The 27,185-nt window shown below is 38.4% G+C and overlaps 1 protein-coding gene across 2 annotated transcripts in view; it reads right to left on the reverse strand.

Moving 5' to 3' along the window:
- Nucleotides 1-239: 239 nt before the first annotated feature.
- Nucleotides 240-27,185, reverse strand: part of LOC101842885 (acidic mammalian chitinase) — a 51,022-nt gene continuing 24,076 nt past the window's right edge. For both annotated transcript variants that reach the window (XM_040752093.1, XM_005076584.4), the window contains 11 exons: nt 12,380-12,461; nt 11,193-11,222; nt 9,326-9,527; nt 7,381-7,437; nt 6,518-6,683; nt 3,238-3,362; nt 2,939-3,062; nt 2,471-2,656; nt 1,589-1,708; nt 1,361-1,502; nt 240-595 (listed from right to left, as the gene is read on the reverse strand). In XM_040752093.1, the coding sequence (XP_040608027.1) occupies nt 339-595; nt 1,361-1,502; nt 1,589-1,708; nt 2,471-2,656; nt 2,939-3,062; nt 3,238-3,362; nt 6,518-6,683; nt 7,381-7,437; nt 9,326-9,527; nt 11,193-11,222; nt 12,380-12,404 (1,434 nt within the window). In that variant the 5' untranslated portion in view covers nt 12,405-12,461 and the 3' untranslated portion in view covers nt 240-338. The remainder of the gene's footprint in view (nt 596-1,360; nt 1,503-1,588; nt 1,709-2,470; nt 2,657-2,938; nt 3,063-3,237; nt 3,363-6,517; nt 6,684-7,380; nt 7,438-9,325; nt 9,528-11,192; nt 11,223-12,379; nt 12,462-27,185) is intronic.

Consider the following 27,185-nt stretch of genomic DNA (forward strand, 5'->3'; position numbering starts at 1 on the left):
ACATGGGCAGGTAGAAAAATGTAGTGTTTTTGATACACCATGTCATCGTCACACATTCCTTCTCTCTCTCTCTCTCTCTCTCTCTCTCTCTCTCTCTCTCTCTCTCTCTCTCTCTCTCTCTCTCTCTCTCTCTCTCTCTCTCTCCCTCTATTTCTCTCTCTCTCCCCAGACCATATATGCCTTGTATTTCTCTAGAGAAAAGTTTTCCACCAAATCATGAAAAATAAAGAACACCCATATTTTGACTACTGATTTTATTACATAACTTTAGATGGAAGGTAGATGTCCTTGTCAAGGAATAAAGTGCAGAAGTTTGGAGTAGAGTGACACAGTCAGGTTCATGGCCAATTGCAGCACGCACAACTGGTATCAAAGACAAGGCCTGCCTGGCAGTGCTGCTGGTATGTGATTCCATTGTGGCAGTGCCAGAAGGCATTTCTGTCATCGGCCACAGGATACAGACCATCAGCTTTGCCAGCACAGAATCCACTGCCTTCAGAACTCCCTCCCGAGCTCCCACCTCCACTCCCGCCCCCACTCCCACTTCCTGGAGGAGAGGTCACTGGTTCTGTAGGCAGATCAGGAGCTGTGCAACCTGAAATGTACAAATAGAGAGAGGAGACTGGTGGGCCTTCTGTGGCAATGAACTTCACCTGAAAGTGTAGAAAACTAGGCACATTATAGTCAGGAGGGGGTGCGATGCAATTAGTTGCAGTCTGACAACTGAAGAGACTCTGAGACAATGACATATCAGGAATTAGGGAAAAGTGTTGATCCGGTCCAGTTTTCTTTTTTTCTCTCTTTTCCAGTTAAGGTATTCAAGAAAGGCCTAGTTTGCACAAACAGATGTTTTTAAGGTCTAGTATCAATAACTCTGAGAGAAAATATGGAAACAATTAAGGAGATTGCGACATTCCCTGAGAGATGGGTATATAAGAGCTCTGGCGAGCTTCCTGATAATTCTTCTCAGGAGCCTAAGCAGAACATCAAATAACACACACATGCATTAAGGAACACACACACATACACACACACACACACACACACACACACACACACACTAAGGGACACACAGAGATTTGTGTGCTTAAAGTAAGCACAATTTCTTCAGAGTCTTACAAACCTTGAAGTCCTAGAATATCTGATCCCACACACTCCAAAGTTAGGCCTGTTTTCCCATAATTCCCTTAGAAAGTGAGAATTAGAGAAGGTCCATAGCTGTCTTTTACCTTGGCAAGTACAATGGAATGGAATGGGAAGAGTATCTTCCAAGCAATGGGGGTGAGCATGTCAAGACTGTCTTTAAATTAACAAAGGGACGTAAGTAATACACCCTCTGCATATTCATGCTATCACTTACTTGTAGTGGGCACACCGAGGGCTTTATTCAGTGTAGAGGTCAGAGGAAATTTGCCCTGGTCACAGAAAGAGCCAGTGAAGTCATCAAGGTCAATGGCCCAGATCATGGCACCTCCAAATTTGTTCTGCTTAAGCCACTGAGCCTGTTAAAAGATAGAAGCTAGAAGGTTAATTTCATTTACTGAGCCTTGGTGCTGTGATGTCAGCAAAGCCAAAGAGCTGACCTTACCTTGACACTGAAGCTCTTGACATTGTCATAGCCAATCCACTCATTGGCCTTATAGGCATAGGGCACTTCCTGAGGGGCATTCCAAACTTCAGTTGCTCCATTTCTCAGCAAGGTACAAATCTTTAAACATCAAGAAATTTAAACCCTTTGAATATTAATCTCATGAAAGAAAGAAAACATTGATTTCTTCCCTTTCACATCCTCAGTTAGGGTTACCTCAATTTTATAATTCAGTTTTGTTTGTAGTAAAGAATATTGAGTTGTTTTTATCTTTGCATGGTGGAGGTAGGACTCAGGACTTCTACATGTCACTGAGCTACATCGCACCCCTAGTCTTCCTTTTTTAAAGACAGAATATATATATATATATATATATATATATATATATATATACTTAGGATCATCCTGCTTCAACTTCCTTAATGTTCAAATTAAAGGAATGAGCAATCAAACCTGGGAAATTTTTTCATGAAAAAAAATCATTGTACAGTATAATCCTACTTTGTTTTGTCCTATGGTACTAGAGATTAAAACCAGGGCTGTGTGCATTCTAGGTAAATGTTCTACCACTGAGCTACATTCCCAGATTGAGTTATTTGTACTAGATTTTGGAATCCATAATAGAATAAGAACTGTATTTATTTTACTTCTTTCTGTGCTAATATAAATGTTCTTAATAGTATGATCTTTTGCTTGAAGGAATATTATTTGGATTAAATATAGAAGTATGTCATTCAAACACTTAAAACACCAGGAGTAAACTGCTTACTATAGGTAGGTACTAGGCAAGATGACCATTCAGATTCAGGAGATCCTAAACTGAAGACTATGTACAATGTTGGGTGTGAAATTCACATAGCAGTATACAGCCAATCTACTGACCTCATAGTAGGCCAAAAATCCAGACTCCCTAGTATAGGGGCCAGCAGGGCCAGCACCAGAGGTAGGGGCACCAATTCCTGTGTTGGAGGGACTGCTCAGGAGGAAAGTGTGTCCATATTCTGGGAATCCAACAATGAGCTTCTCAGATGGTGCTCCATTGTCCTTCCAGTAATTCATAGCATAATCCTGTAATGGCAGTAAGTTAGGCACAGGACCCAAACAGCCAGCCAGTGCTTAATTATATTAGCTCCCTGTTTTAGCAGACAACTTATATGCTGTTCATAACCAGTGGATTTATTTCTTTATATTTTACTTTCAAAAACTTTTGATGACATTAAAGTTAATGAGATATGGCCAGTAACTTAAGAAGATCTTTAAGTTGGACAGCTGCCAAACTTGTGTAAATCTGGGGCCTTAATTTCCATAAGATTTACTTCATCCCCAGTCTGCATTCCTGTAGGGTCTTACCACATTGAGGTAGGCGTTGCTGCCAGTCTCAGTAGGGAATTTGTATAGAGGACTGTTCTCTCCTGTGTAGCCCTCCCAGGAACCATAGAGGTCATAAGTCATGACATGAATGAAATCTAGATACCTGGTAGGTAATAAGATTCGAAATCATTTCTGATCACTGTTTCTCACATTTATGCAGACAAAGATAATTTTTCAAAGCAAGTGCACAGAAAAGGTCTTTGAGAACAAGACATCTCTAGAACAAGCACAATGCTTGAATGGTTCCCACAGAAGTTTAGAATAAGTGCGTCACTCACTGGGAAAGTTCAGGGATCTCATAGCCAGCTTCAATGTTGGAAATGCCAGCAGCTACAGCTGCAGTAACCATCAACCTGGGCTTGCTGTTCTCAATAGCCTCCTTCTCAAAGGCTTCACGAATTTCCTGCAGAATAAAGCAAGTATCTTTGAAGTTTATTTCAGATACACATATAAAATAAATTCATATTTGTACAGTGTCTTTCTTTGGCAAAGTAATTTCAATTGTTTTGTCTGACTTTAGTCTATCAATGTCTTAATAAAGTCAATAGCACAGATGACATTAATTTCAAAAAATCACAACTATGCAATATGCATGGGAGTTGGAAATTTTCACCAGAGTCCCACAGAAAGTTAATGTCTGGGTCATGACCAGATCCAAGGTCACAGATGACCAGTCAGAACTCACTTGTATCACACCATGTTGAAGTTACGCTCTCTGTAGTGTCCTTTATCTATCTTTCAGTGGTATAGAAAGTTGCTTCCACACACCTTACAACACTGACACATCATTCAATAAATTGCTGAATTAGCAAGTGATGAAGATGGTAGTGGTTGGGTAACAAGTCCAACTCAGTGCCAGATGTTAATTCACCTCCATTATATATGACTCTCATTTATTTGGAGTACTAACTTGAGCTCTAATTAATGGCATTATTTGGGTCACCAGAGGGTATTCACGGAAAACCTCTGAAAACTGCTGTAGGGTTGTGGTTGAAAAAACTAAAACATTTAGCTAGAAGAATAATTATAAGAAGATTGTTATGTCTGTCTTCAAATGTTAAACACAGATACTGTAATGTCTGTGATTTTATTGTCTGTCACTGCACTGAGCAGAACTGCAGCCAATGATTAGATGTTATAATTTATTATAGTCACGCTTCAACTAAGAGGAGAAGTACTATTTCTGATCTTTGGAGCTACTCAACAAAAACTGAAATGGGTCTGTAGAGATTTCCCAATTGTTAAAGTGCTTCCCATGCAGGCAGAAGGACTTGAGTTCAATAGTTCAATTCCCACAGAACCCACATAAAAATGTTTAAGCAAAACAAAGTGGTATTTTTTTGTTAATCTTGGTGCTGAGGAAACTGAGACAGATAGATCCCTAGGCTTCACTGGACAGTACTACTCTATAGATTTTAGGATACTGAGAAACTGACTCAAAAATCAAGGTGAACAGTGTCTGAGGGATAACACCTCACATACATGTGTACCCCATGCATGTATGCAACATACACGCACACACACACGCACACACACACACACACACACACATAAACTGTTCATGTTCACGTATGTGAGTGAAAGTACATGTAATAACCTCGAATGCCAGTCCTCACCTTCTACCTTCTTTTAGGTTATGACCCTTTTGTTCTTGGTCATTGTGTATGCCAGACTAGCTGGTCTACATGCTTCCATGGATGCTCCTGTCTCTGCCTCCCATCTCTATAGAATCCCTGGGATTACAGATGTATATTACTGCATTTGGCCTTTATGTGGGCTCTGTAAATTTGAACTCAGGTTCTCATGCTTTAGAGAAAATTTTCCCTGCTGTGGCATCTCACTAGCCCAATATTGAAGTTATTCTGAAGTCAGTTGATGACCTGCATGACTTGATTTAAAAAATAATCTACCATAGAAGAAAGTCTGAAACCCATGTTGTAGTGAAGTCACTGAGGTCAGAAAATGGACAAGATATTTTCAAAAGCTTGGTCCAGAAGTTTCAAAAAAACCTTGCTTCTAGCCAAACTGCTAACTGGGTGTGCCAAGCAAAACCACAATACTCTGTCATCCTACACCTGCAACCAAAATCTCTGTATACTGAAGAAATGGATCAGCCAGGGCTACCTTAACTTTAGTGTCCCTCAATTTTCTGGGCTTAATTTGTTTGGAAGATATTGCATAACAGGAAATGATGTGTTTCTCAGGCTCATAATCTGGACTACACTCATTCACATGGTAGAAACCACACAGCCAGAAGCCACATGCAAACATATTTACCTTTCTGCAACAAATACTTCTCCAAAACAGAGACAACTCTGACATACAACCCACTTTATTATACTGTATGTAGAGTTCTAATCACTGCTTCCCTTTTCAATGTACTCAGTAGACAGGTTTACTTACTGCTGTGGTGTAAAGGGTCAATTTAATCACTGCCAATGTCTTCCCTAATTTGATAATTATTTCATAACATCGTAATTGTTGCTTTTATCATCCCACTAATTTTCCGTGGTAATCAGGTATCCTTGCTGATGAGTTCTGTAGGGTTCTTGTCTATGCCCACAAAGCTGGTATTCATTTAATTCCTTGTGGTTATTCCAGATATGTCATACTCATATTTAAAGCTAAATTTACCATTCCTCTTATTATTCTTCCTGTCCATACCAACTGCACTACAATGATTAGTCCTCAAAATCAGAAAACTAGGAATCCTTTCAACTTCAAACCCAATCAATACTGATATTTGTTCTCTTTATATATGGTGTATATTCTCGTCTTCCAGCAGTGTTAGGGCCACTATTGAGACCTTGGTTACCCCTTGCTTAATTTACTTCATTGAATTCCTACTGTATCTGGCATCTGCACTCCTAATTAATTATTCATAGTTAATTCAAAAATACCCATTTCAAAATATACAGGTCTTGTCATACTAATTGGTGCATAAAATCTTTCAAAGACCTCCAGTGTCCTTAAGTAAGTTTGAAATTCTTTAACTTAATATAAAAGTCTCCACATGAACTGATTCTTGCCACCTATTTGTTCTCACAAGCTTGAAACTCACTCCTCACTTGCACCCACAAATCTGTCTTCTTTTGTCTCACGTCCATCCTCACTGAGTAGGATAACACCAAGTTCTCTCAGTGAGATCCAACATCACTTTACCTAGAAAGCTCCTTGTGCCTTTGCCCAAGAGCAGAACTGGGTAACTACTTAATTGGTTTTGGATTCTGTAGATCTTTATCACAGCATTCATCAAAACGTACTAGAGTTGTTGCTTTACCATAGAGTAAATGTCAAGTTGTTGCTTTACCATAGAGTAAATGGTGGAACCTTTACCATAGAGTAAATGTCAAGATGAAATGAATTGTGGTTCTGAAAACAGCACAATAATGTCCGATAAATGGCTCATTCAAGGAATGAATGGTATCCAATGACCTTTACTATGCTAAGATTCCATAATTCTATAGTCATGTTTTGTTTTGTTGTACAAGCACCCTTTTGGGGGGAAAAATAGGCTTTGAATTTTGAAGGAATACCATCTCTTCCTGCTTTCCTCACCTTCACCAGAACAGTGAAGAGATGCTTGTCCTGAGGAGGGCTCCCACGAGAGCCTGGGTATTCCCAGTCCAGGTCCAGTCCATCAAACCCATACTGGCGCAGGAATTTGATAACTGAAGTAATGAAAGTCTGGCGGTTCTGAGAAGTGGAGACCATGGAAGTGAAACTGGGTAAAATCCAAAGAAGGTAGAGTAAGGTCTTGGTATTCTTTACACACTAGCATAAAAACAGTTTGCGGTTCAATTTCTGCCTCACAGTCCTTGTGCAGGATCTGATTGAGGATTAAAGCATGCTCCAGGGGTCTCCTGATCTCTCTTTGTAATCACTATTCTTGCCAGCCACAGTATCTCGGCATTCACATTATCTTGTTATTCTTCCCCACCCCCAACTCAGATTTTTTTCCAAATTGCCCTTGTAGTTTTGAATGCCCAACCAACTTAGTTCACAAACAATGTTGTGTCTTCAGATATGCCCCAGTTCATGTGTACTAATGTAAGTCTTATTGGTATACATGGTCTCCTGTTCCTTTTTCAGGAAGACAGACAAAAGATATACACAACTTTTATCAGATCTTTCACCCCCCCATATACTTTATGAAAAGGCTTTTTTTCATATCAAGCAACTAAAGATCAGAGGATGACATTCCCTAAATATTCATGCAAATTTAGACCTATGAAGACCACAATATTCTTCCTAAGATTTTCTAATAAGTACTAATAATCTTTCATAGTAATTTATTGAGTTGGATATTAATTTAATGGACATCCTTAATACCCATCTGGATTTTTAAAGTCTTAAAGGACAAGAATAATGCTGAGCTACATAGTTTTTAAGGAACACTTGATTTTCTAAAGACAACTTACGGGGCAGTTCCAAAGTTCCAACCTCCAATGGCCAAGAGAGTTTTCAATTTGTTGTTCCTTTAAACAAAAGATAAATAGAGAAAATTTTAAATCCATGTGTCCTGCCTTTAAAATTGTTCTTACCTTGACCACTGACAGTATGCTGTACAAAGTGAACAAGCAATACACAAAGGAAAAATACTGCCAAATTTTGTCAAGATAAGACAGGATAGTCCTTCCAAATTCTTGCTTCATAGACAAGTCTGTCAAATATTCTAAGCCTGTATGCCAAAGAATGGATGCCCCAATGTTGCAGAGGAACTTTGGGTGACTATCCAGGTAGCCAGTTGTCTATGTCATTTCTATATGTTTGGAAGTTGCCTACAATATACTTTGTTTACTCAAGTAATATTGAATCCCTCTTGTATATTTAATGGAGCTGAAGACCAGATAGTTATAGTTAGACTTTTCCTTAGTTATTATAGAAGGTAAATTAGGTACAAATCTTTGGACTTACCAAGATAGGATAAATAATAAATATTTTCTTTGAAATTGCCAAATACAAATGAACATTGGGAAAGTAATTATTACTTGATAATTGCTCTTATTGTATATAGTTATACTATTCAGAGTTAAAACCCTTTCCTTTTTATTCAGACAAAAAGGGGAAATGTTGTGAGATATGTGTAAATATATGTCACTGTGATTGGTTTGATGAAAAGCTAAATGATCAGTAGATAGGCAGGGTTTTCATGGCAGAGGGAATTCTTGGATGAAGAAGGTCAGAGTCACCAACCACAGAGTACACAGGTCATGTAAGAGAAGTAGAGAGGAGTGGGAGGAGTAGAGTAAGGAGAAACTAAAATCAGGATATATTGTATGATAAAAGAATCTATCCTCACTGAAAAAAAAACACTTTCCATATATATTTAGTGTTAGTTGTCGCTCCCATTATTTCTTCCTTTATGCTGCCCCCATCCCCTTCCTCAGTAAATTTTCCTATTCTAATTCAGGAGCGTATCTCAACAACACAGTGTCTCCAATTTGTAGCACTGTATACTATTTGGAAAAAATCACTGAAGTACATATCATTAAATATGTGTAAGGTAATGTATTTGCTAATTTTCACATGAACCATTAAACAATTTGTGCTTATTTTAAAACATCAATGCATACATGCATTTGTATCAACAAGAAATAAATGTAACCTGTTTGTCCACAGGTTCTTAGTCCTGATAATGATGCTAGGTATAAGTTTCATCATGTGAATCATGCCATAAAGCAAACAGGAAATAATCACAGAAGAAGAGGTAGGAAGGCTGTAAGAAACAGAGACTGTGGACAACAATAAAAGTGTTTTCCAGACACAACAGAGAAATTGCACATAAGAATTCACCTGCAGTTAGAACAGCATGTACAAGATACCCAAACTCTTAAGTCAGACAAAATGCCAACATGGAAAAGGAAGGTGGGAATGAGGTAAAATCCCTAAGAGAAGCACTAGTGCCAATTGATAGCCTCTGGGAAAATCAGTTTTCTTTAAAAGTGTGACTCCTTGTAGGTAAACCATATTCCAGTGGAGTTCCATACACTCAAGAATATATGGACAGCACAAATTAAACTCAGTGGATTTAAAACAAAAATGAGGACACTAAAGTTGCATAGGTAGAGAAAGAGAGAACATCTGGGAAGGGTGAGAAGGGAGTGATATGATTTGAATATTATATACAAACTCTCAAAATTAATTTTTAAATAAATAAAAGAAAAAGGATGGATAGATTAGATAGGTGATAGATGATAGAGATAGGTGAATAGATGATAGATAGATAGATAGATAGATAGATAGATAGATAGATAGAGTATTGACTTGTTATAGTAAGTTTAGAGTAACATCTTCAGAAGCACTGATGCTTAGCAACTACTGGTTCAAAAAATACCAATTTAGACGATTACCCCTTTCTTTTACCTGTTTTTCAGGCCATTGAAAGCTTTGTAGAGATCAACATCATTCCATTCTAGGGTGGTGATCTCATTATTCTGCATACCAGCAAAGGCATAGATCAGGTGAGTACACAGGCAAGGGTCAATGTCATCAGGAGTGAAACGCCCCAGGCCTGGCCGATACTGGGCCCAATTGCTGAAGTAGCACACCAGATTGTAGGCAGACCCTGTGGTAGTAAAAAAAATAAGTATGAAGGTCTGCTATAGAAACCACTGAACTATGATAAAAGAAAGTTTGGGTTTTCCAATCACAGAAAGACATATATGGATATTAGACATAGAGCAAAGAACTACCAGCCTACAATCCACACCACCAGAGAAACTAGGAAACAAAGAGGACCCTAAGAGAAAAATACATGGTCCCCTGAAGAAAGGGAAATGGACAGGAACTCCTGAGCAAACTGGGAGCACAGAGGGGGATGAGGTAGGAAAAAGAGAAGGGAAGAAGAGGAGGGGGAGGAGAACAAGAGGAATCAAGAAGACTGAGACAGGGGAGGAATAGAGTAGAGCAAGAAAAGAGGTATCTTAATAGAGGGATCCAGTATAGGTTTAAAGAGAAATATGGCACTAGGGAATTGTTCAGAGGTCCACAAAGATGACCCCAACTAAGAATCTAGGCAGGAGTTGACCCCAGCTGTAAAGCTGAGGAACCAGCATTAGACTGAATCAAACCCTGTGAATGTGGGTGCCAGTTAGGAGGCCTGGGAAGTCTAACCTCTAACAATGGAACCAGTATATATCCCTAGTGCACAAATGGACTTCGGGGACGCATTCCCTATGGAGGGATACTATTTCAGCCCAGATACATGGGGGAGGGCCAAATGATGTGACAGACTTTGAAGATCCCCCATGGAAGGCCATTCCATTGTTGGAGAGCAGGTGGGGAGTGGGTTGGGGGGGGGTGATAGGTGGCATGGAAGGAAGAGGGAACAGGGTGGGGAATTGACATGTAAAATTATTGTTTCCAATAAAAACCTTTGGGTTTTGATTTTGTTTCCCTCCCTGCCTTGATGTCCGGGTGGAGGTGACTAGTGTAAACACTTTTAAACATAAGTCAACAGATGGTACAGATTCATTTTGAGAGTTTGGAAAAGCTTAGGCTTCTTCTAAGACAAAATGCTCATAGATCTTCAAGCCCAGTGGTTCCTTGAACCTCAATGAATGAGAATTTAAAAATTCTTAAGAGTTAAAGCTATAGAGGATAGCAGTAATGATTGAGCTAAAAGTCTACTCCCACATAAAATAAGCCTCTCTGTGTGTCTCTGTCTCTGTCTCTGTCTCTGTCTCTGTTTCTGTCTCTGTCTCTGTCTCTCTCTCTCTCTCTCTCTCTCTCTCTCTCTCTCTCTGCTTTATCTCTTGTTACACTTCTCCAAATAGAGTAACACTGGAGCGTTGCTGGATGTTTGTATACTCTCTTAAGACATGTCACTGCAATTATTTTAATAAAAAGCTGAATGGCCAATAGATAGGCAGGGGGGAAAGGCAGGACTTCCGGTCAGAGAGAGGAACTCAGAGGATAGAATCTAGTTGCAAGAGTGATGCAAGTGAAATGTAGAACAAGTCAGAATGGAGAGAGCTAAAAGCAACATAGTAGAATGTAGATTAATAAAAACAGGATAATTTAAGTTGTAGAGCTAGTTAGGAGCAAACGTAAGCTAAAGGCCAAGCTTTCATAATTAATAATAAGTATCAGTTCATGATTGGGGAGTTTGACTTCACCAGGGTGTATTCTCAATTACATTAATCAAACAATAGCTTTATGTACATTAATGCATTTGAGTTTATGGTAGGTAATTTTTTGTCAATAGTAAAACATGGAATTAGTGACTTACCCAGATGAGCATTCAGCAGAAGGGCCAGACCTAGTGATAGAAAACACATATTTATTCTGAACCAACTGCCTGAATCCTCTCAGATATAACTCTAGAGCATTATGATCCATCCTTCTTACCATGTGTTGTGACAGCCAGAGTGCAACTTTGCACTTGTAAAAAGGGTTATCTTTGCAGCAAACATTCTTTGATCTACTCTTTAACAGTTGATCAAAAATGGCCATTACTCTTTTCTGTATTCTGTGTCATATTTTTTTGTAAGTGTGAAGTCTACTATCTAGGAAGCAGGGCTGACTGAAATTGCTCCAAATTCACTGCACTCAGTGACTACACAGTCAGAAGTCTCATTTCCCAGAACTGATATGAGTTCAGTACTTTAACATCTAAGGCATATTCTAAAACAAAGACTTGAGCTATAAGTACATGTTGGACGCATCTTCAGAGACATTTTGCTAAAGAAGGTATGATGAAAGCCTCCAGATGTTACACCTTGGCTTCAACAGAGCACTTTCTCTTAGGCATTACTTCACTCTGTAGCCTAGACTGACCTTGATCTGGAGAACCTCCTGCCTGTGCCTGTACTGGGACCACATGCTTGAACTGGGCCACTTTGGTATCCCTTTGGGAAAGGCTTTGAAGAATAACAAAGTTCCTAAAGCACAAATTTAAAGCAGCTAGTAAGTTTTAGATGTGACCTGGCTCTAAGCACCTATTTAATCAACCACTTTGATTGACTATCTCAGAAGGACACTTAAGTCATCATCACCTAAACAGGACTATAAAGGATAGGTAAGAAATAATACTGCAGAAAGCAGAGCAAAGACAACCTGCATGACTCTTTGTAGACTCCTGTGCTTGTATCTCCAAAGGGGCTAATTCCAGAACACAAAAAATAAATTAACATAGTATTAATTTAAGGCAGGTGGTGCAGAAAGATTAATGGGGAAAATTAATGACTGGCAGGACAGGAAAGGGTAAGACAAGTATTGAGAGAGAGTGAGACTTGCTTTTAGGGCCATGACAGTGGTGTGAGCTTTGAGAACAAGAGAAAGACTGATGATGGTATGAGGGGAGGACATTTGCAGTGAGGGAGGAGGAAAGGGAAACTACAGAGGTGTAGTGTAATAACTGCTTCATGGTTGTGTGATCCTGAGAAAAAAGGACACAAGGCAAGGCTACACACTTACCTGTAACAAGAATGAGCTTGGCCATGGTGCCTTCGGTACTGCTCCAGCAGGTCTCAAATGGCTTTTTATATCATCTGAGTGCCTACGTATCACAAGGGTTTCTAAATGGACAGTGTTCAACAGAGGTGTGTACATGACTAATCATCAAAGTCACAGATATACTCAGCAGACTTGGCTGCTTGCTTATCTTACCAATGTCATCACCTTCTCTGCCCTGTGTGGACTAAATAACACTATGTCTCCTTAGAAGAGGTATACAGATCATTATACATGACCTTTAGACTTAATAGCTTTTTTGGCAGTCCCCAGTGTGGACAAACACCTGTTCATATACTTAAGTTTCATTTTGTGGACATTTTGTACCTGGTACTAAGGAATTTTCTTATTGCAAAGTAAACACTAAAAATTTTTGGAAATTATTACCTGTTTTTGAAACTGTTTTATGGAACTTCCACATGTAACATGTGGAGTACATGCCTAAAGAACCTTCCCTTTTGGGGGGAAGCTTCCTAAATGCTCTGCCCACACTGGTTGAGTTCAAGTTATAATTATAAGGTAATTTGGTTTAAGACTTTATGGGTTGGAAATTAATTCCTTCTAGTAAATTTTTACTTTAGACAAAAATTTTATATTCACTATTCCTGAGAATAACACTAATTTATAGTTATAAATGTTTAGAAGGCAGTTTAACAGCATTTTCATTCGTAAAACAATTGAAATAGGTTCCCTTGGCTCTTGAGATTTAAAGCACCAAACATAAATTCCCTCCTGGGGATCAGGCCTCAAATCCAACCACAAAGCTATTTGCTACCCCCATAACAGTCACTTTACTACTATAACAATAAGAACACCTTGCCTGACAGATCAGTATTATAGTATATATTATCTACTGCCGAGTAAAATGATTGGCATTTCTTCATCAGAATCCTGAATAGCACCTTCTAACAACATGAAAGGTGAAAGCTTCCAGCTGAGTTCCAACTTGATTTCTCTGTACCTTACACACAAAGTGTAGTTTCTTCAGCAATAGGGTCTACCTACCTAGTTTCTTCAGTGATAGTGTCTAACTATTCAAGATCAATGACAATAGCCTGAATTGTTTGGGGGACTTCCACATCTTTCCTGGTTAACAACTATATGGAGGTATGCCATGCTTAGCACTAGGGTTTTCTTTTATAAACCTGTGACTTCTGGGAGCATCATCCACAAACAGGATAATTCAGTTAAAACTCTTTTCTTAAAATCGTGTGTTTATCAGTTTACAGAGTAATATATTTCCATGTGGTATTTCATTCATCCTGAATTTTGTTTAGTGCCCCTTCCCCATGCATCCCCCCCCACAAATACACACATTATTTTCTCACTTTCATGCCCCACACCATCCTAGTTTAAGCCATTCCACATGCAGAGTTTCTCTCTCTACTTCTGTAACACAGGTGTTCTTCTATATATGTTCTACCTCCTTTTAAGGACTCTTTCTGAGCTCAAGAGGCCCTTCATAGCTTTCGGTCTGCAATAGACATTCCATGTTACATGCATAAATATAGAAATCCAAAGCATAAATCTGTGTATGACAGAAAACATGTGGCATTCTCCTTTCTGGGCCAAGGTTAACTACTATATTTTCCAGTTTTATGCATTTCCCTATTCTTTATATGCACCACGTTTTTATTATCCATTCATCAGTTGGCGGACATTTAGGCTGATTTCATTTCCAACCAATTTGAAGTTGAGCAATAATGAAAGTGGGCATGTCTCTGCAATAGGATTTAATCTTTTGGGTATATATCTGGTGGTCGGGCTGGATTATATTATAGCTGTCTTTTACCTATTTCTGAAACCTACATATTGAGTTCCATTGTGTGTGTACCAATTTATGTTCTTCCTATCAACAGCATGTAATGGTTCCCCTTTCCCTACATCCTATTCAGCATTTTATTTTCTATATGATAGCCAAGGTAACTGTAGTGAGATAGAATCTCAAAAGAGTGTTTTTCTTTTATTTTGAGATTATAATATTATTATGTCATCTCTATCTTCCCTTTTGATCCTTCAAGTCTCACCATATGCCCCCTCACTGCTTTCTTTGAAATGCACCCTTTTTTATTAATTGTTACATAGCAAATATGTATATGTAAAAACATATACATTCATAAATATAACCTTCTCAGTCTACATATAATTATATATATGTATATGTATATATATATATATAAGTTTTCAGTACTGGCTGTTTAGTATTGGATAAACAATTGGTGTGCTCTTTCCTGGAGAAGACTATTCCTCCTACTTTTAGCATCCCTTAGTTGCCTGTAGTTCTTTGTGCAGTGTCAAGGTACCATAAGCTTTTCCCATTCCACTTTGGCATGTCTATTGCTATTGTCCTAGTTCAGCTCATGCTTTGGCAATCATGTTACTGAAACTTCTGTCATTACTAGAAGACCCAGTCTCACAGAAAGCCCCCATTCCACTAGCTCTTAAAATCTTTCCCCCCATTCTTCCAAGATATTTCTTGAGTCTCAGATTCAGGAATTTTCTGATAGATATATCCATAACTCTACATTCTAATTTCTGTGATGGGCTCGTACTGTTGCAAAGAAAAGTTTCCTTGATAAAGGGTGAGAACTACATTTATCTGTGTGTATAAGGACAAATATTTAGAGTGCAGTTAGGAATTACCATTATTAGTAAAGTGGTGGCTGTAGTTTCTCCACCAAGATCTATGAATTCACTAATGCTAGATAGATGGCTAGGTTTCTAGTAACAAATATGGTTTCCCTCTGTGTAGATCTTAAGGCTAATTAGAGAGTTGTTGGTTACTACCAAGATATGCATGCCACTACTGTACCCTTAAGGTATTTTACAATGCTGGTCATTGTTGTGGTTCATAAGTGTCATAGCTGGGTAGGACTGTTGGTTGCTTTGGGTTCTATGTAATCTAGTCTTCTGGGAAGAGACATTCAGGACAGTTACAGGCAGGAGACTCTGGGCTCTGTGTCTGAAGTATACAATGTCTTCAGCAATAGGGAGTTATCTTACTCCTCTGGTGGTCAACTAAGGGCAATAGCAATAGTAAGTAATATTTGGAGAACCTCTTGGACAACCCTTACCAACAACTCCAAAGAGCATTTCTCATGGCTGGTGCTGGGGATTTTATTAGATGGCCATTGGGTCTCAGAGGAAACATTGTCAGCCAGGTTGAGAATTTTTCATAAATATATGCACATTTATATCTATAGGCATATGCATATATGTATCTGCAGAAGTATTTATTTTAGGGTTTTGGGTAGTTAATAGTATGATTGACTATAACGTTTTTAGACACTGTTCCTATTATATTATCCTCCTTATTCTATATTTACCTCCATCCTCTTCTCTAAATGAGTCCCCATTTTTTCTCCATTTCTCTGAGCAGGTGACTTGAACCCTCATATACCTTCTCCTATTGCTCCCTGAACCTGTGGCCCCAACAGTGATCATTTTTACTTCCTATTTTTTGTTGTTACCTAGGATATGTATCTTAAGATTTGGAGCTAGGGGCCTCCAATGAAAGAGAACATACAATGTTTATCTTTCTTGGTCTGGTTCCATCATTTACCTTCAAAGTTCATGATTTCATTTTCCTTTAGCAGCTGAGTAGTACTAAATGGCGTATATGTACCAAATGTTCATTATCCATGCTTCACTTAGAGGGTTGTAGGGAGAGATCTAGGTACCTGTGGCACTGACCACGCCCATTTGGGGCATGACCATAAGTGCATAGGAGCGTGTGGAATAAAGGGCTGAGGAGAGGGACAGTTGCTCTCTTTGGAGGTTTCAGTCGGGTCTCGAAAGGTTGCAGAGACTAACCTGGGTTTTCTGTTTCTCATGTAAGTAATTTCCCACTATAAATAACCAACAACATCCTTATCCTGTGAACTGTTATATTCCTTCAACAGCTGGTGTCAGAAGTATGAGAGAAGCATTCACGAGAGCCTCTGGTCACTTGCTCGCTGCCAGCTGCCCAGGCCCCCACTGTCTCAGCAGCAGCCACCGTTGCTCTTCTTTGGTCTGTACGAGGAAGCTGCCTCAGCTGCCACAAACACCACCAGATCCAGCCATACACAGTCTCACAGTCTCCCCATCCGGGTGTAACCTCCCAACCAAAGATTTCTCACTCAGCCTCATCTGTGCAGCCACTGCAAACAGACATTTGCCTGCCACTTTGCTCCCGTTCTGGGACTTAACTGTTTGGCTTGATTCAATGTCCACTACAGTTGGGCTCACAGTATAACCAGCTCCAGCTCTACAACCAGCCACATCCTGCTGCCCACGATTTGTGCAGGGCTCATTAAATCCTCCTTCTAGCAAAATTCTGCTTGCTCTTAATTTGTGTAAAAGCTACTTAGAATTTTTTAGATTCCATTTGGAACTGAACACCATCGGCGACTGAATTGTGTTTGGTGGTGCACTTGCACCTCCTGCTGATCAAACATAGTTACTGCAAGTTGAAATTCACACCACAGCCCCGAGACTAGAAAATAGCTAATGTTAAGCATTGCATTCCTTGTATTTTAAGATAGTAACAATAAACAAGATCAACTACTCTATACCAGTGGCAGATAATCTTACGATGCAGAATGTTACGGATCTTTTTGCTTCTTATATGGATGGGATTTTAGAAGAGGATTATGACTTGCTGAGAATATATCTATATTTAACACCAGCGATTAGCTTCATATTCCATATAATATCCTTAAAGAAAGGGTTTGATAATAGAGCAAAGAACAAAGACTTTCAGCAAACTACTCAGATCCCACGACAACATACTGATAAATTAGAGAGAAGGATTGAGGATATTGAATTTGGCCATAATGATCTAATGAACAAATTAGAACATAAAAATGGCCAATTAGAAGACATGTCTGCTGCTTTAATGATCAAAATAGGAACAATGCAAGATAACATTAACAGACTAGCAGAAACAACTCATTCCATGTCTGATGACTCGATTAATAAAAATCAAGGACTGGAACTTCAGATTGAAAACATGACAGGCAGAATTTGTTCCGTGTCTGAGAATAATAACAAGTTATCAGATAGAAAACTGTTTCTGAAAGGAAGCTTACATGCCATTCAGATAATTTCTAAGGATGAGTACATTAAATGTATAGAATTGTATGTAAATGAAGGACACAAAAAACTGACCAATTCTATAAAATCTTTAGAAACTTATATGATCCAGGAAGGTCAAACACTCACAGAAACAATGGCGAATAGATTACAGGCCTTAGAAGACCTTCAATTTGATACATCAGAATCAGAGAAACAAACAATAGTTCATGAAAGAGGTTTAAAATTACCTACACCTCTCAGACGCCGGGAAGACCTTCCTAAGGTTGTTATGTCCTCGCCTATGGTTTTCCCAGTGACTATAACTGACAAACCAGCAACAAAAAAAATCCCAAATGGCGATGTTGCATATCTGTGGGAGCCAATACAGATGAAAGACCTTAACAATATTAAGGAGGCCGTTGTCTCTTATGGCATGCATTCCTTTTATGTCTGCCAAATGTTAGTATCCTGAGCAAGGATTGGGGCCCACTAATATCAGACATACTTGAAAGTTCATCTAAAATTCAATGGTGGGCTTTATAAAGGGAAGAAGTAAAAGCTCTCAAGCTTCAGGGCTTAAAGAAAGGTTATGAAGCTCCCCAAGATGAGATTCTTGGTGATGGTCCTTATGTTGATCCAGAGACTCAAGCTGCATATGATGAACATATTTTATCTTTATGACATACAGCAGCCTTGAATGCTTGGAATAAGGTTCATGAACCAGGAGAAAGAACAGAACCCTATACCAAAATGGTACAGGGACCAAGGGACACTGAATTCTTACAAAGATTGTCCAGAGCAGTAGAGTTACAGGTAACAGATTCAAAGTTTAGGTGAATAGTCATAGAATCTCTAGCTTAAGAGAATGCAAATCCACAATGAAAAAAAAGTGCTTTGGCCCTGAAATATCAGATTAGCACCATTGGATGAATGAGTTCTGTATACAACCAGCATTGAGTGTAACTATTATGACACAGGAGCTTGGGTAGGAGAAGCAATCTCCAAAGGTTTAAAAAGACATCGAAATACCAGATGGTTTAACTGTGGTAGATTAGGACATCTAAGAAGAATTTGCAGGAAAAGCATTCCTAGATGTAACGTTCCTCTTTGGAATGACTCAAGCAGAAGGTCTCAGCTTTCTGGATTATGTAGAAGATGTGGCAAAGACTGACACTGGACCAATGAATGTAGATCAACCAGAGACAAACAAGAAAACCCTTTACAATCAGGAAACTACTAGGAGGGGCATCTCAAAAGCCCCCATGTCAAAAATGGTCCAGTCATCCCAAGTAACTGTGGAGGACAATCTCCCAAAATGACTAGAAGAACCCCTGCCTATTGTAAAGAATAATAAAACTCTGGATGGTAGATTAGCTACTGAGGATGAATTAAACATAGCTGGAGGAAACAAAAAACATATATTCAAGTAAACTTCTATAAATGATCAAAGGTCTAAATTAAAGACAAAAATGAATAATGAAGTTATTGTGTGGATAGTTGAGAGTAGAACTGATATAACCATTATAACTCCAAAATCTTGGCCTCCAAGATGGCTCCTACAAAAGGGAAACCTTCAATTTTTAGGGATTGGAACAGAGAACAAGATGGGTTAAGTGCATAGGGCCAGAAGGACAAAGATGAATATTGAAGCCATGTATCACTGACATGGTGATAAATCTCTGGGGTGGTGATCTATTGCAGCAATGGAATACTCAGATTAATATTCCTCCAGTATCAGATATGAATCATAAACAAGTTCTTGGTGGTAGAAAAATATTGTAAGGCACTACAGAATACAGACACCAATCATCCAGGCTGTATATAAACAGAATAAAAGTGCCAAACCTACAGAGGAAACAAAATCCCTACCCTAAAATGGCTAAGAGATGAACCTATCTGGGTAGGGCAATGGTCTATGACCCTTGAGACGCTAGAGGCTTTAGAAAAGCTGGTTCAGGAACAGCTAAATGCTGAACAAATTGAAGAATCTACTAGCCCTTGGAATTCTCCTGTATTTGTTATCAAAAAGAAGTCTGGAAAATGGAGAATGCTTACCCACCTGAGAAACATCAAAGTAATTCAGCCTATGGGCTCTCTACAGCCTGGTATGCCCTTGCCTTCTCTAATACCTAAAGATGACATAGTATAGTCATTGATCTAAAAGATCGCATCTTCACTATACCTTTACAAGAAAAAGATAGGGAAAAGTTTGCCTTCATGGTGCCTACTTATAACAATTCTCAGCTGGTTAAGAGATACCAATGGAAGGTCTTGCAACAGGGAATGTTAAATAGTCTCACCCTGTGCCAAAATTTTGTGCAAAAACCTTTGGAAATAATTCACAATTTTCACGATCCGTAATTTACCACTATATGGATGACTCGAAGGAAGGAACATTTGAAAAGACGTTTGAAACAGTAAAGGAAATTTTACCACACTGCGGATTACAGATTGCCCCTGAAAAATATTCAAAAGAGAGATTCTATCAATTATTTAGTTTATAAAATAGGTCTACAAAAAATTAGACCCCAAAAAGTATAGATCAGGAGAGACTGTTACCAGACTCTTAATGAACTTCAAAAATTACCAGGAGGTATTTCTCAACTACAGACAATTGTAGAAGGGCATGATTTGAAACACCTAAAAATGGCCCTGTAGGGGGACAAGGGCTTAAATAGTCCATGAATATTATCAGAGCTGAAAAAGAATTAGAATGGGTAGAAAAGAGAATACTAGAAGCACATGTGGACCATGTGGATCCAGAACTAGATTGTATTCTAATTATTTTACCATCTAGATAATACCCCTCAGGGATTTTGACGCAGAGGGAAGATATCATGTTAGAATGGATATTTCTGTCACATAAACAGAATAAAAAACTAGACATATGTAGAAAAGATCTCCACTTTGATTTTAAAAGGCAAATTAAAGTTTCATCAACTAACTGTAAGGGACCCAGCAGAAATTATCGTTCCTTTAACTAATGAGGAAATTCCCTCCTTATGAAAGGATAATGAATATTGACAGAGGGCTTGCAGTAACCTCTTGGGAATGATTAGCAACAATTATCTCAAAACTGAGAGAATCAAATTCATAAAGAAAGCAATTTGGAACCTTCCACACATTGTAAGAAAAACACTGATCTCTGGAGTCCCTACATTCTACACTGATGCAAACAAATCAGGTAAAGTGAGATATAAATCAGGAAATATGTGTAAAGTAGTTCAAAGCCCTTATAACTTCATACAAAAGGCAGAATTGTACACCATTCTCATGGTATTTATGGATTCTATAGAGCTTCCCAATATAGTTACTGCAGAGAGAGTCATTTTACACATTGAGATCACTGAAACAGAATTAACTGCATTGTTTATACAGTTACAAGAAACAATCAGAGCCGGGCATTGGTGGCACACACCTTTAATCCCAGCTCAGGAGACAGAGACAGGTGGATCTCTGTGAGTTTGAGGCCAGACTGGTCTACAACAGCTAGTTCCAGGACAACCTCCAAAACAGTGCAGAGAAACCCTATCTCGAAAAAAAACAAATAAATAAATAAATAAATAAATAAATAAATAAATAAATAAATAAACAATCAGGAATAGGGGTCATCATATATATATCACATCAGATTACATATGGGTCTGCCAGGTTCTCTAGCAAAAAACAATGATGAGATTGTTTGTTTATTAATAGGAAGTGTGCCAAAAGTCTCAGAAGTTCATAAAATACATCATGTAAATAGCAAAGGCTTAAAAAAGATTTTTCCATCACTTGGCAACAAGCCAAGGAAATAGTAAGAAACTGCCCCACCTGTTCATTCTATAACCAAGTTTCATTACCAGCAAGCAGTTATCCCAAAGGTATTCATAGATATGAAATTTGGCAAATGGATGTGTTTTTCACTTTCCAGAAGCTGGAAATTTCAAATATGTGCACAATACAATAGACACATTTTCGGGGTTTCAACGAGCCACTGTTCTTAGCTCTGAAGACGCTGATTCTGTTATCACACACCTATTAGAGGTAATGGCCATTATGGTTATACCTGCACAAATAAAAACCAACAATGCTCCAGCATATGTCTCTAGAAAATTGGAAAAATTTTTCAAATATAACATAAAGTATGTAACTGGTATACCACACAATCCCACAGGACAAGCAGTGGTTGAGAGATCTAACCACATTTTAAAAGAAATGCTCTATAAACAAGGAGGGGGACTAGAGACCCCCAAACACAAATTACATAATGCTTTATTAACATTAAACTTTCTTAATGCTAATGAGAAAGGACAAACAGCTGCAGAAAGACACTGGACAATAGAAAAAAACTTCTGAACTAAATCAGCCAGGGTACTTCAAGGATGTATTGACCTAAATAGGGAAACCAGGATATATGTTATGTTGGGGAAGGGATTTCACCTTTGTTTCTGTAGGAGAATAGAATGTTTGGATACCACCAAAGTTGATCAAGATGCAGTTTGAACAGGAGAAACCTCAGGATGAAGAAAAATAACAGGTCATCCACCAAGTTATATCCCACGAATTGCATGGAAACCTCGCAAAGGAAGAGGAGTATTCTTTTTTTCCTTGTCTTAACAAGAAAACCCATCTCCATAAAGCAAAAAGACACTGAATGTGTAGATACCTAAAGAAGAGAGGATAGCTATCAAAAAAGAACCATCAAACAAAGGAGAATCAGTCTTATGGTAAACTCTAAAACTATTTCTATACAAAAATCTATTTCTCTTTACTTCTACTACTCTTTTAGTCCCAATTCACTTAAACCAATGCTGGCTTTGGAGTTGGATTTGGCTTTCCTCCTCAAAACCCAAGCATGTTGTTAAAATAAAATTTAGAGTTTCTATATTGAATCAAGAAGTCAATTGATGCAAGACAAAAGAAAACAAAATTTAGGGACTGTCATTTGTCTATAGTCAGTTCTTTCTCTGAAAGCCTAATTTCCCTCATATTTATTACCTTTATGTCAAGTCCTCTGGGAATATGACATGGAGTGGTATGGCCAAGGATACAATCATTTCTATCATTTTGAGAGGTCTTCAGAGTGATTTCTATAGTGGTTGTATCAGTTTGCAATCCTACCAACAATGGTATGGGTGCTTTTTTCCCCCACACTCCCTCCAGCATTTGCTGTCAGTTAGGTCGCTGATCTTTGCCATTCTGGTTGGGGTAAAATGCAATTCAAATGTATTTTTATGTGTATCTCACTAATTTCTAGGGCTACAACCTTTTTAAGATATTTCTTGGCCACTTTTTTGAATTCTTTTTCAGGTCGCAGGCCCATTTTTGAATAGGTCCCTAGTTTTAGGGAGTTCCATTTTTTAGTTCTTTGTATGTTGTAAATATTAATCCTTAGTTAAATGTGTAGATAGCAAAGATTATCTCCCAATCTATGAGGTTCCTCTTCCACAGATTGATTATTTCTTATCTATAAAGAAGCTTTTCGTTTTTGTGAAGTACCACTTGACATTTTTTGGCCTTAACTTTGTTGATTTGTGATGGTATTGTCTGTGCTCTCCGTGATATTCCATGTCTTCATAATAATGGCCTTGCCCTTCCAGGCCCCAATCTCTGGTGATCCCAGCTACAGGTGAGCTTGGATCTCTGGGGGGACACTACCCATTCCTGACCAACACCCATCCCCTCAATCTTACGGGGGCAGCACCTAACATCCAGAAGACCTGCCCACACAGGAAAGATGTCAGCCCTTCCAGGCCCAAACATCCAGGGATCCCAGCTTCAGCTTCAGCCCTCCCAGGCCCCAACATCTGGTAATCCCAGCTTCAGGAAAGACATCAGCCATTCTAGGCCCCAACCTCTGGCAATCCCAGCTTCAGGAAAGGCATCAGCCCTTCCAGGCCCCAACCTCCGACGACCACAGCTTCAGCTTCAGGAAGAAAGTAGACCAGTGGAGACAGAAACACCCCACCTGCACCCACTGGAAAAAGAGCTCACTCAGCAATAGAAAGACCAACATGACTCCACCAGAATCTAGAGAACCAATGCCAGCAAGACCTGAATAGCACTACATAGACAAAGCAGAGGAGACAGACCTTAAAAATTATTTTATGAAGATGATAGAGACCCTCAAAGATGAAACAAGGAACTCCCTTAAAGTAATACAAGAAAACACAAATGAAAAAAATCCATGAAACGGGGGGAAAATTTCAAGAAATAAACAAATCTCTCAAATAATCTAAAGAGTACCAAGAAAAACAACCAAACAAAGGAAGGAAACAACTCAAACAGTTGAAGGATTGAAAACTGAAATAGAAACAATAAAGAAAACACAGAATGAGGGGATGCTAGAAATAAAAAGCTGGGTAAATGATCAGGAACTACAGATGCAAGTATCACCAATAGAATACAAGACATAGACGAGAAAATCTCAGGTGTTGAAGACTCATTAGAGGATATACAGTCATCAACCAAAGAAAATATCAAAACCAACAAATCCCTAACACAAAATATCCAGGAAATATGGGACACTGTGAAGAAGCCAAACCTGAGAATAATAGGTATAGAAGAAGGTGAAGAAATACAGCTCAAAGGTACAGAAAACATATTAAACAAAATCATAGAAGAAAACTTCCTTAACTTAAAGAAAGAAATGTCTATGAAAATACAAGAATCTTACAGAATACAAAATAGGCTAGACCAGAAAAAGAAATCACCTCATCATATAATAATCAAAACATCAAACCTACAGAATAAAGAGAAAATATTAAGAGCAGCTAAAGAAAAAGACCAAGTAACATATACAGGCAGACCTATCCAAATTACACCTGACTTCTCAATGGAAACTATAAAAGCCAGAAGATCCTGGACAGATGTCCTACAAATGCTAAGGGAACAAGGATGCCAGCCCAGACTACTATATCCAGCAAAGCTTTCAATTACCATAGATGAAAAAATCAAAATATTCCATGACAAAGCCAGATTTAAACAACACGTATCCATGAATCCAGCCCTACAGAAAGTTCTGGAAGGAAAACTTCAATCCAACGAAGATAAATACACTAAAAAAGACAGAGGCAATAGATAACTCCACTTTACCACACCCCAAAAGAAAAAGGGAGGAAAACCTACACACAATAACACCACTACCAATAAATCAAAAACAAAAAAAATTAACAATCAATGGTCATTAATATCCCTCAATATCAATGTTCTCAACTTGCCTATAAAAAGACACAGACTAGCAGAATGGATAAGAAGACAGAACCCTGAACTCTTGGGGAAGGGTCTAGGCCCTGCCCTATATGAAATGACAGACTATGGACACCCCCATGGAGGGCCTCACCCTCCCTGGGGGAACGAGGGGATAACGGGGGGGATGGGGGGAGGGCATGGGAGGAGGGGAGGGAAAGGGAGAGGGACCTGGAACTGACTTGTGAAGCAACCTTGTTTCTTATCTAAATTTAAAAAAAAAAGAATAAAAAAATACAAAAGGAAAAAAAAAAGACAGAACCCATCCTTCTGCTGAATACAAGAAACACATCTCAACATCAAAGACAGACGTTTCCTCAGAGTAAAGGGTTGGGAAAAGATTTTCCAATCAAACGGACCCAAGAAACAAGCGGGTGTAGCAATCCTAATATCTAACAAACTAGACTTCAAATTAATATCAATCAAAAGAGATGAAGAAGGGCATTTCATATTCATCAAAGGAAAAGTCCATCAAGGTGAAGTCTCAATTTTGAATATCTATGCCCCAAATACAAAGGCACCTACATTCGTGAAAGAAACGTTACCAAAGATCAAATCGCACAAAAAATCTCACACACTAGTAGTAGGAGACTTCAACACTCCACTCTCATCACTAGAAGGGACCTCCAGACAGAAACTTAACAAAGAAACAAAAGAACTAATAGAAGTTATGAGCCAACTGGGTTTAACAGACATTTATAGAACATTCCACCCAAACACAAAGGGATATACCTTCTTCTCGGCGCCACATGGAACCTTCTCTAAAATTAACCACATAATAGGAAACATAGCAAATCTCCATAGATACAAAAAATTGGAATAACCCCCTGTATCTTATCAGACCACAATGCATTAAAATTAGAATTCAACAATAACACAAATCGCAGAAACCCTACAAACTAATGGAAATTGAACGATGCACAATTGCACGATCCCTGGGTAAAGGAAGGAATAAAAAAAGAATTTAAAGACGTCCTGGAATTCAATGAGAATGAAGACACAACATTCCCAAACTGATGGGACACTCTGAAAGCAGTGCTGAGAGGAAAGTTCATAGCACTAAGTGCCCACATGAAGAAACTGGAGAAGACTCACACTACAGAATTAATAGCACAGCTGAATGTTCTAGAAAAAAAAGAAGCAAACTCCCCCATGAGGAGCAGACGCCAGGAAATAATCAAATTGAGGGCTGAAATCAATCAAGTAGAAACCAGGCAAACATTAAGAATCAATGAAACAGAGTGGGTTCTTTTAGCAAATCAAAATAGACAAACCTCTGTCCAAACTAACTAAAAGATAGTGAGAGAGCATGCTAATTAACAAAATCAGAAATGAAAAGGGGGACATAACAACAGACACTGAGGAAATCCAGAGAATCATCAGGGCATACTTTGAAAATCTGTACTCCACAAAAGTAGAAAATGTAAAGGAAATGGACAATTTCCTGGATAGATATCATTTGTCAAAACTAAATCAAGAACAGATAAACAATCTAAACAGACCTATAACCCTTAATGAAATAGAAGCAGTCATCAAAAAAAGCCCAGGCCCAGATGGTTTCAGTGCAGAATTCTACCAGAAATTCAAAGAAGAGCTAATTCCAATACTCCTCAAAGTGTTCCACACAACAGAAGAAGGAGGCTCACTGCCAAACTCTTTTTATGAGGTTACAATTATCTTGATACCCAAGCCACACAAAGACACAACTAAGAAAGAGAACTTCAGACCAATATACCTCATGAACATTGATGCAAAAATACTCAATAAAATACTAGCAAACCGGATTCAAGAAAACATCAGAAAAATCATCCACCATGATCAATTAGGCTTCATCCCAGGAATGCAGGGTTGGTTCAACATTAGAAAATCTATCAATGTAATCCACCATATAAACAAACTGTGAAAGAAAAACCACATGATCATCTCCCTAGATGCTGAAAAAGCCTTTGACAAAATCCAACACCCCTTCATGATAAAGGTCCTAGAGAGATCAGGGATAACAGGAACATACCTGAACATAATAAAAGCAATACACAGTAAAACAACAGCTAACATCAAACTAAATGGAGAGAAACTCAACGCAATTCCTCTAAAGTCAGGAACAAGACAAGGCTGTCCACTCTCTCCATATCTCTTCAACATTGTACATGAAGTTCTAGCTAGAGCAATAAGACAACAAAAGAAGATCAAGTGGATAAAAATAGGAAAAGAAGTCAACCTTTCACTATTTGCAGATGATATGATAGTTTACATAAGTGACCAGAAAACTCTGCAAGAGAACTCCTAGAGCTGATAAACACCTTCAGCAAAGTGGCAGGATACAAAGTTAACTCAAAAAAATCAGTGACCCTATTATATACAGATGATGAAGTGGCTGAGAAAGAAATCAGAGAAACATCACCCTTTATGATAGCCATAAACAGCATCAAATATCTGGGGATAAGTGAAAGACCTGTATATCAAGAACTTTGAGTCTTTAAAG

The sequence above is a fragment of the Mesocricetus auratus genome, unplaced genomic scaffold (genome assembly GCF_017639785.1).
Source record: "Mesocricetus auratus isolate SY011 unplaced genomic scaffold, BCM_Maur_2.0 Super-Scaffold_100009, whole genome shotgun sequence".
NCBI classification, from domain to species: Eukaryota; Metazoa; Chordata; class Mammalia; order Rodentia; family Cricetidae; genus Mesocricetus; species Mesocricetus auratus.